General features: G+C 48.7%; 1 protein-coding gene across 1 annotated transcript; it reads left to right on the forward strand.

Moving 5' to 3' along the window:
* Window positions 1–2,552: 2,552 nt before the first annotated feature.
* Window positions 2,553–10,082, forward strand: LOC110175659 (fibrinogen-like protein 1). Its single transcript, XM_055159573.1, is given in 8 exon segments — window positions 2,553–2,609; window positions 3,021–3,195; window positions 4,666–4,825; window positions 6,954–7,051; window positions 7,183–7,271; window positions 8,762–8,949; window positions 9,680–9,716; window positions 9,718–10,082. Coding segments are annotated over 8 exon segments (993 nt in total). The 3' UTR covers window positions 9,907–10,082.

The following is a 10,082-nucleotide window of genomic DNA, read 5'->3' on the forward strand; positions in this document are numbered from 1 at the left end:
CCGGACTGAACCAGGACCAGGACTAAACGAGGTCCGGGACCAGACCGGGACTGAGACCAGGATTGAAAACGATTCAGACCTGGTTCAGACCTGGTTTAGTCCTGGTTCAGACCTGGTTTAGTCCTGGTTTAGACCTGGTTCAGTCCTGGTTCAGACCTGGTTCAGTCCTGGTTTAGTCCTGGTTCAGTCCTGGTTCAGTCCTGGTTTAGTCCTGGTTCAGTCCTGGTTTAGTCCTGGTTCAGTCCTGGTTTAGTCCTGGTTAGACTGGTTCAGTCCTGGTTTAGTCCTGGTTCAGTCCTGGTTCAGTCCTGGTTTAGTCCTGGTTCAGTCCTGGTGGTTAGTCCTGGTTCAGACCTGGTTTAGTCCTGGTTCAGTCCTGGTTCAGTCCTGGTTCAGTCCTGGTTCAGTCCTGGTCTGGTTCAGTCCTGGTTCAGTCCTGGTTCCTGGTTAGTCCTGGTTCAGTCCTGGTTCAGTCCTGGTTTAGTCCTGGTTTAGTCCTGGTTCAGTCCTGGTTCAGTCCTGGTTTAGTCCTGGTTCAGTCCTGGAGTCCTGGTTAGTCCTGGTTCAGTCCTGGTTCAGTCCTGGTTCAGTCCTGGTTTTAGTCCTGGGTTCAGTCCTGTTTCAGTCCTGGTTCAGTCCTGGTTCAGTCCTGGTTTAGTCCTGGTTCAGACCTGGTTTAGTCCTGGTTCAGACCTGGTTCAGTCCTGGTTTAGTCCTGGTTCAGACCTGGTTTATTAGTCCTGGTTCAGACCTGGTTCACCTGGTTCAGTCCTGGTTCAGTCCTGGTTTAGTCCTGGTTCAGTCCCGGTTCAGACCCGGTTCAGTCCCGGTTCAGTCCCGGTTCAGTCCTGGTTCAGTCCCGGTTTAGTCCTGGTTCAGTCCTGGTTCAGACCTGGTTCAGTCCTGGTTCAGTCCTGGTTTAGTCCTGGTTCAGTCCTGGTTCAGACCTGGTTCAGTCCTGGTTCAGTCCTGGTTCAGACCTGGTTTAGTCCTGGTTAGTCCTGGTGGTCAGTCAGTCCTGGTTTAGTCCTGGTTCAGACCTGGTTCAGTCCTGGTTCAGTCCTGGTTCCTGGTTTAGTCCTGGTTTCAGTCCTGGTTCAGACCTGGTTCAGTCCTGGTTCAGTCCTGGTTCAGACCTGGTTTAGTCCTGGTTCAGTCCTGGTTTAGTCCTGGTTCAGTCCTGGTTTAGTCCTGGTTCAGTCCTGGTTCAGTCCTGGTTCAGTCGCATTTTAAAGTCACGTAAACGCCATTTCCCATTTCCGTGACTTAAACCAGGACTAAACTAGGACTAAACCGTTTTCAGTCCTGGTCTGGTCCCGGTCTCAATCCTGATCTTTCTGGTTTGGTTCCAGACTTGATTTAGTCCTGATTCAGTCCTTGTTCAGTCGAATGAACGAATGATACACAGATTTTTCTCCTTTACAAAATGCTCCAAATTCTCCATTCTCCACGAGCAGCCGATTTCTCACAATATTATGACTTTATTTTGACTACGACTTTATTCTCGTAAAATTACGACTTTTTCTGGCTTCGACTTTATTCTCATAATATTACGACTTTAATGTTGAAATGTTACGACTTTATTCTCGAAGCGCCAGCATGTTGTTGTTTTTTTTATCTGACCCTTATACTTCGTCGTACTTTTAAAATGTCTGAAACTGAGAATGTACGAGCCATTTTCCATTTGTCAGTTTGTAGAAATGAAGTTTGGTTATTTCAGATTATTGATTTGTTTTTTTTTTTTTTTCATAGAGGTTCTTTTTATGAAAATTAACCACTGAAAATAACTGTAGTAGTAAAAAAAAAAAAAAAAAAAAAGAGCACCTGCTACATTTACTTGTGTAGCTTTTGTTGTTTTTTTTGTTTTTTTGTTTTTTTTTTGTTTTTTTTACTAATTGTAAACATTTTCAAACACAAAATACCAGCACTTTCCCCCAAATACTTTTTACTCTCACTTGAAGTATTTCTCGGACCACTTCTGCTTCAGTAAATATTTTGAATTAACTTATGTAACTTTGTCAAATTTTTGTTGTTGTTGTTTTTTTTTACTTACTTGTTAACGTTTTCAGACACAAAATACCAGCATTAAAATACTTTTTACTCTCACTTGAGTTATTCCTACTTTGTACTTCTACTTGAGTAAACATTTTGAATTTACTTGTGTAACTTTTTCTAACTTTTTCTTGTTGTTGTTGTTTTTTACTTGTTAACATTTTCAAACACAAAATTCCAGCACTTTTCCCCCAAATACTTTTTACTCTTATTTGAGTTATTTCTTGGATCATTACTTTGTACTTCTACTTTAAAGTAATTGTACTCTTACTGCATGTTTTTTGGTCCCTGTTGACTCTTTTCTCCCATCTGCTGCACACTCCTCCTCCTTCATATTTGTGCTTCTGGAGAGAATCAGGAATCTGGGCCGAGCTCTGATCCAGGTGCACGACTCCTGCAGACTGAAGATTTAGAGAAAAAACCAAAACAAAACCCAAACCTGAAATCTGAAGACGGAGAGAAGAAGAAATCTGAAGACGGAGAGAAGGAGAAATCTGAACATGGAGAGGACGAGACGAGCTCTTCTGACAGGACTGGTCCTGGTCCAGGTCGCTCAGGTCAGTCTGCAGAGACACAATAGTACTTTTACTAGTACAGTTAGTAGAGCCCGACTTATATATCGGTTGGCCAATATTATCGGCCGATATGTTTGCTGATAGGGGCCGATATTTCCCGTGGGCAGGTTATACCTCGTTATAAATCTTAGACTCTTTACATTCTGTTCATTTAATCCAATTTACAGATAAATGTTCAAATATGTGACTCTGCATCAGTATTTATCTGTGGAGTCATTCTTTTTTTTTTTTTTTTTCCATTTTTCATTTAAACACAAAATCAAAAACTGAAAAAAAAAAAAAACCCGAATCATTATCTGTTGTTAATTGTTTTTTCTTTTTCTTATTTTTGGTTTTATTTTGAAAAACAAACGAACGATCGACACGCGGCTTCGTCTCGTTCAAACTTGGCAGGTGTTGGCGGACGTTTGCTCCGAGGAGGCGACTCGACTCAGGGACAAAGAGAGAGACCTGAGAGTCCAACTGCAGCGACAAGAGCTGATCATCCACAGAATGAAACAGAGAAGAGCCCAAGACTACGACGACAGAGGGAGGAGAGCGGAACAGCCACAGGATAAACAGTACAGAGGTGAGAGGGAGGAGAGCGGAACAGCCACAGGATACGCAGTACAGAGGTGAGAGAGGAGGGAGGAGAGCGGAACAGCCACAGGATACGAAGTACAGAGGTGAGAGAGGAGGGAGGAGAGCGGAACAGCCACAGGATACACAGTACAGAGGTGAGAGGGAGGAGAGCGGAACAGCCACAGGATACGCAGTACAGAGGTGAGAGAGGAGGGAGGAGAGCGGAACAGCCACAGGATACGAAGTACAGAGGTGAGAGAGGAGGGAGGAGAGCGGAACAGCCAGAGGATACACAGTACAGAGGTGAGAGGGAGGAGAGCGGAACAGCCACAGGATACACAGTACAGAGGTGAGAGGGAGGAGAGCGGAACAGCCACAGGATACACAGTACAGAGGTGAGAGAGGAGGGAGGAGAGCGGAACAGCCACAGGATACGCAGTACAGAGGTGAGAGGGAGGAGAGCGGAACAGCCACAGGATACGCAGTACAGAGGTGAGAGAGGAGGGAGGAGAGCGGAACAGCCACAGGATACGCAGTACAGAGGAGGGAGGGAGGAGAGCGGAACAGCCAGAGGGTACACAGTACAGAGGTGAGAAAGGAGGGAGGGAGGAGAGTGGAACAGCCACAGGATACGCAGTACAGAGGTGAGAGAGGAGGGAGGAGAGCGGAACAGCCAGAGGATACGCAGTACAGAGGAGGGAGGGAGGAGAGCGGAACAGCCAGAGGGTACACAGTACAGAGGTGAGAGGGAGGAGAGCGGAACAGCCACAGGATACGCAGTACAGAGGTGAGAGAGGAGGGAGGAGAGCGGAACAGCCACAGGATACGAAGTACAGAGGTGAGAGGGAGGAGAGCGGAACAGCCACAGGATACGCAATACAGAGGTGAGAGAGGAGGGAGGAGAGTGGAACAGCCAGAGGATACGCAGTACAGAGGTGAGAGAGGAGGGAGGAGAGCGGAACAGCCACAGGATACACAGTACAGAGGAGGGAGGAGAGTGGAACAGCCAGAGGATACACAGTACAGAGGAGGGAGGAGAGTGGAACAGCCAGAGGATACACAGTACAGAGGTGAGAGACGAGGGAGGGAGGGAGGAGAGCGGAACAGCCACAGGATACGCAGTACAGAGGTGAGAGGGAGGAGAGTGGAACAGCCACAGGATACACAGTACAGAGGTGAGAGAGGAGGGAGGAGAGCGGAACAGCCAGAGGATACACAGTACAGAAGAGGGAGGAGAGCGGAACAGCCAGAGGATACACAGTACAGAGGAGGGAGGAGAGCGGAACAGCCAGAGGATACGCAGTACAGAGGTGAGAGAGTTTTCTTGTTTTTGGTTTTATTTTGAAAAACGAATGAACGAACGACACGCAGATTTTCCTGTTTTATATTTTTTTTTGTTCTTAATTGAAATTCAAAAGAACAAACGGTACAGGGAGCACAAACACACGTGAAACTGACCCGCTCTGTCGGCCTGCAGACTGCTCCCAGGTTTTCAGCGCCGGTTTGAGGTCCAGCGGCTGGTACCGGATCAGACCCGAGCAGAGTCCGGCTCCGGTCCTGGTTTACTGCGACGTGAGCGGAGGAGGAGGCTGGACCGTGATCCAGAGACGCACCGACGGCACGCAGAGCTTCAACAGGTACTGACCAGCAGAGGGCGCTGCCGGGGACACACTGCTCTGCCCTGTCTGAGTCCTCTGACCCTCTGACCTCTGACCTTCATCCTCTGACCCTCTGACCCTCTGACCTTCATCCTCTGACCCTCTGACCCTCTTGACCTCTGACCTTCATCCTCTGACCCTCTGACCCTTCCCTCTGACCCTCTGACCTTCATCCTCTGATCCTCTGACCCTCTGACCTTCATCCTCTGACCTCTGACTCATGACCTCTGACCCTCTGACCTCTGACCTTCATCCTCTGACCCTCTGATCTTCACCTCTGACCCTCTGACTTCATCCTCTGACCCTCTGACCTTCATCCTCTGACCTTCTGACCCTCTCCTCTTCATCCTCTGACCCTCTGACCTTCATCCTCTGACCTTCTGACCCTCTGACCTTCATCCTCTGACCTTCTGACCCTCTCCTCTTCATCCTCTGACCCTCTGATCTTCATCCTCTGACCCTCTGACTTTCATCCTCTGACCTCTGACTTTCATCCTCTGACTCCCTCTGACCTTCATCCTCTGACCCTCTGACCTTCATCCTCTGACCCTCTGACCTTTCATCCTCTGACCCTCTGACCCTCTGATCTTCATCCTCTGACCCTCTGACCTTCATCCTCTGACCCTCTGACCTTCATCCTCTGACCCTCTGACCCTCTGATCTTCATCCTCTGACCCTCTGACCTTCATCCTCTGACCCTCTGACCTTCATCCTCTGACCCTCTGACCTCTTCATCCTCTGACCTTCTGACCCTCTCTCCTCTTCATCCTCTGACCCTCTGATCTCATCCTACCCTCTGACCCTCTGATCTTCATCCTCTGACCCTCTGACTTTCATCCTCTGACCTCTGATCCTCTGACCCTCTGACCTTCATCCTCTGACCCTCTGACCTCTGACCTTCATCCTCTGACCCTCTGACCTCCCTCTGATCCTCTGACCTTCATCCTCTGACCCTCTGACCTTCATGACCCTCTGACCCTCTGACCTTCATCCTTCTGACCCTCTGACCCTCTGATCTTCATCCTCTGACCCTCTGACCCTCTGACCCTTCATCCTCTGACCCTCTGACCTTCATCCTCTGATCCTCTGACCTCTTCTGATCATCCTCTGACCCTCTGATCTTCATCCTCTGACCCTCTGATCTTCATCCTCTGACCCTCTGACCTTCATCCTCTGACCCTCTGATCTTCATCCTCTGACCCTCTGACCCTCTGATCTTCATCCTCTGACCCTCTGACCTTCATCCTCTGACCCTCTGACCCTCTGATCTTCATCCTCTGACCCTCTGATCTTCATCCTCTGACCCTCTGACCCTCTCCTCTGATCTTCATGACCCTCTGACTTCACCTCTGACCCTCTCCTTCATCCTCTGACCTCTGACCTCTGATCTTCATCCTCTGACCCTCTGATCTTCATCCTCTGACCTCTCATCCTCTGACCCTCTGATCTCTCTCGACCCTCTGACCCTCTGATCTTCATCCTCTGACCTTCATCCTCTTCATCCTCTGACCCTCTGACCCTCTGATCTTCATCCTCTGACCCTCTGACCCTCTGATCTTCATCCTCTGACCCTCATCCTCTTCATCCTCTGACCCTCTGATCTTCTCCTCTTCATCCTCTGACCCTCTGACCCTCTGATCTTCATCCTCTGACCCTCTGATCTTCATCCTCTGATCATCCTCTGACCTTCCTCTTCATCCTCTGACTCCTCTTCATCCTCTTCATCTTCCTTCATCCTCTGACCCTCTTCATCCTCTTCATCCTCTGACCTCTCTCTCCTCTTCATCCTCTGACCCTCTCTCCTTTGATCCCTTCTCCTCTTCATCCTCTGCTCTTCTCCTCTCTCCTCTCATCCTCTGATCTCCTCTTCATCCTCTGACTTCATCCTCTTCATCCTCTCCTCTTCAATCCTCTTCATCCTCTGACTTCTCCTCTCCTCTTCATCCTCTTCATCTTCTCTTCTGACCTTCTCCTCTTCATCCTCTGCTCCTCTCCTTCTCCTCTTCATCCTCTCCTCTTCATCCTCTGCTCTTCATCCTCTTCATCCTCTTCATCCTCTCTCTTCATCCTCTTCATCTTCTGACCTTCTCCTCTCACATATTTTCAGGTCCTGGGAAGAATACAAAAACGGTTTTGGAGACTTTGAGTCAGATTCGGGAGAGTTTTGGCTCGGGAATGAAAACCTGCATCACCTCACAGCTCAAGGTGAACGCGGTGCTTTTAAAGATGATCATTTCCTGGACTGTTTTGTGCAAATGTGTTATTATTATTATTATTATTATTATTATTATTATTATTATTATATTTTTTTATCTCGATACTTTCGTTTGTTGCAGGGAACTTTTCTCTGAGGATAAACCTGGAGGACTTTGAGGGAAACCAGCGCTACGCCGAATACAGAGACTTCAGAGTGGGAGAGGAGCAGGTGAAACGTTCTTACCTGGAGTTGTGTTTGTTTGTTTTGGACTCGGTCTTGAAGATGTTTGAACTCAGCCTTGTCTCGGTCTTGAAGGTGTTTGGACTCGGTCTTGTCTCGGTCTTGAAGGTGTTTGGACTCGGTCTTGTCTCGGTCTTGAAGGTGTTTGGACTCGGTCTTGTCTCGGTCTTGAAGGTCTTTGGACTCGGTCTTGTCTCAGTCTTGAAGGCGCTTGGACTTGGTCTTGTCTCGGTCTTGAAGGTCTTTGGACTCGGTCTTGAAGGCGCTTGGACTTGGTCTTGTCTCAGTCTTGAAGATGTTTGAACTCAGCCTTGTCTCAGTCTTGAAGGCGTTTGGACTTGGTCTTGTCTCAGTTTTGAAGACGTTTGGACTTGGTCTTGTCTCAGTCTTGAAGATGTTTGAACTCAGCCTTGTCTCGGTCTTGTCTCGGTCTTGTCTCGGTCTTGAAGGTGCAAGGACTCGGTCTTGAAGACGTTTGGACTCGGTCTTGTCTCGGTCTTGAAGGTGTTTGAACTCAGCCTTGTCTCGGTCTTGTCTCGGTCTTGTCTCGGTCTTGTCTCGGTCTTGTCTCGGTCTTGAAGGTGCAAGGACTCGGTCTTGAAGACATTTGGACTCGGTCTTGTCCCGGTCTTGAAGACGTTTGGACTCGGTCTTGTCTCGGTCTTGAAGGTGTTTGGACTCGGTCTTGAAGGTGTTTGGACTCGGTCTTGAAGGTGTTTGGACTCGGTCTTGTAGGTGTTTGGACTCGGTCTTGTCTCGGTCTTGAAGGTGTTTGGACTCGGTCTCGTCTCGGTCTTGAAGGTGTTTGGACTCGGTCTCGTCTCGGTCTTGAAGGTGCTTGGACTCAGTCTTGTCTCAGTCTTGTCTTAGTCTTGAAGGTGCAAGGACTTGGTCTTGAAGACTTTTGGACTCAGTCTTGAAGACTTTTGGACTCTGTCTTGTCTCGGTCTTGTCTCGGTCTTGTCTCGGTCTTGTCTCGGTCTTGTCTCAGTCTTGTCTCGGTCTTGTCTCAGTCTTGTCTCGGTCTTGTCTCAGTCTTGTCTCGGTCTTGAAGGTGGAAGGACTTGGTCTTGAAGACTTTTGGACTTGGTCTTGTCTCGGTCTTGTCTCAGTCTTGTCTCGGTCTTGTCTCGGTCTTGTCTCAGTCTTGTCTCGGTCTTGAAGGTGGAAGGACTTGTCTTGTCTCGGTCTTGAAGGTGGAAGGACTTGGTCTTGTCTCGATCTTGAAGGTGGAAGGACTTGGTCTTGAAGACTTTTGGACTCTGTCTTGTCTCGGTCTTGGAGACATTTGGACACTTGCAATAATGTCTTTTAATAAATTCAGTGGGAGTTCCTCGGGTTTGTACCTCGTCCACTCAGGGCGACTTTCTGTTTAAAAACGACTCCAGGTCCGTTTGTGGCGAGAGACGCTGAAAGTCCCTGTTAAAAAAATAAAAAGTACAATCCCACACCAGTGTCTTCTCTTTCGCCCGCTGCAGGAGCAGTACCGGCTCTCCTTCGGCGGGTACGTGGGCACGGCCGGAGACGCGCTCTCGGGGAAACTGGAAGTGGGCGCCGCGTCCTGGTCCAGCCACCAGGGGGCCAACTTCAGCACCTTCGACCGCGACAACGACAACTACGACGGGAACTGTGCGGCGGAAGATCAGGGCGGCTGGTGGTTCAACAAGTAAAACACAAAACACACAAACATTAACCCCGCGCTTCATACCCACGGTTTTCTTTTTTTTTAAGTTTTTTTAAGAGTGAGTGTGTTTCATCCGAGTTAAAGTGACCAGATTTTTGAAGTAAAAAAAACTGGAACAGTCCTTAAAACTGGTTTTGTCCTGATTTAACTGGTTTAGGTCCTGGTTTAGTAGACCTGGTTTAAATTAGTCCTCTTAGCACCTGGTTTAACCTGGTTTGGTCCTGGTTTAGTCCTGGTAGACCAGTCCTGGTTTAGACGTTTACCTGGTTTAGACCTGGTTTACCTGGTTTAGTCCTGGTTTATGGTTTAGTCCTGGTTTAGTCCTGGTTTAGACCTGGTTTAGTCCTGGTTTAGACCTGGTTTACCTGGTTTCCTGGTTTAGACCTGGTTTAGTTTAGACCTGGTTTAGTCCTGGATTTAGTCCTGGTTTAGTCCTGGTTTACCTGGTTTCTGGTTTAGACCTGGTTTAGACCTGGTTTAGTCCTGGTTTAGACCTGGTTTAGACCTGGTTTAGACCTGTTTAGAACCTGGTTTAGACCTGGTTTAGACCTGGTTTAGACCTGGTTTAGTCCTGGTTTAGACCTGGTTTAGACCTGGTTTAGACCTGGTTTAGACCTGGTTTAGACCTGGTTTAGACTGGTTTTAACACCATCAGACATAAAGCCAAAGAAAACCTCACCTGTTCAGGTGTGTTTCCCGCTCCGTCCTGCAGGTGTCACTGCGCTCACCTGAACGGACGCTACTACCCGGGGGGGACACTACAGCGCCCGGTCCGACGACGGCGTGGTGTGGTTTCCGTGGCGAGGCTGGTGGTACTCGCTCAAGACCGTCGTCATGGAGATCCGGCCCGAGGGATTCACCACGACCGACGCCGACGACCCCGACGGCGTCCAGCAGCAGCAGCAGCAGCAGCGGCGAGCCCCAGCCCCCCTCTCCTAAAGGGGGACAGGGAGGGAGCGGGAGAGGGTTTAGTCCCTGGTTTAGTCCCGGTTTAGTCCCGGCTTGGACCTCAGACCGGACTTACAGAGGTCTGGCAGCAAAAAAAGAAAGAGAAAAAAGAAAGAGAAATGCTTTTAATTATGCAAACATGTTGAAATCTGTAACCACAATGTTAT

Source organism: Boleophthalmus pectinirostris, unplaced genomic scaffold, assembly GCF_026225935.1.
Source record: "Boleophthalmus pectinirostris isolate CB_2022bp ecotype Guang Dong unplaced genomic scaffold, ASM2622593v1 HiC_scaffold_23, whole genome shotgun sequence".
Lineage (NCBI taxonomy): Eukaryota > Metazoa > Chordata > Actinopteri > Gobiiformes > Gobiidae > Boleophthalmus > Boleophthalmus pectinirostris.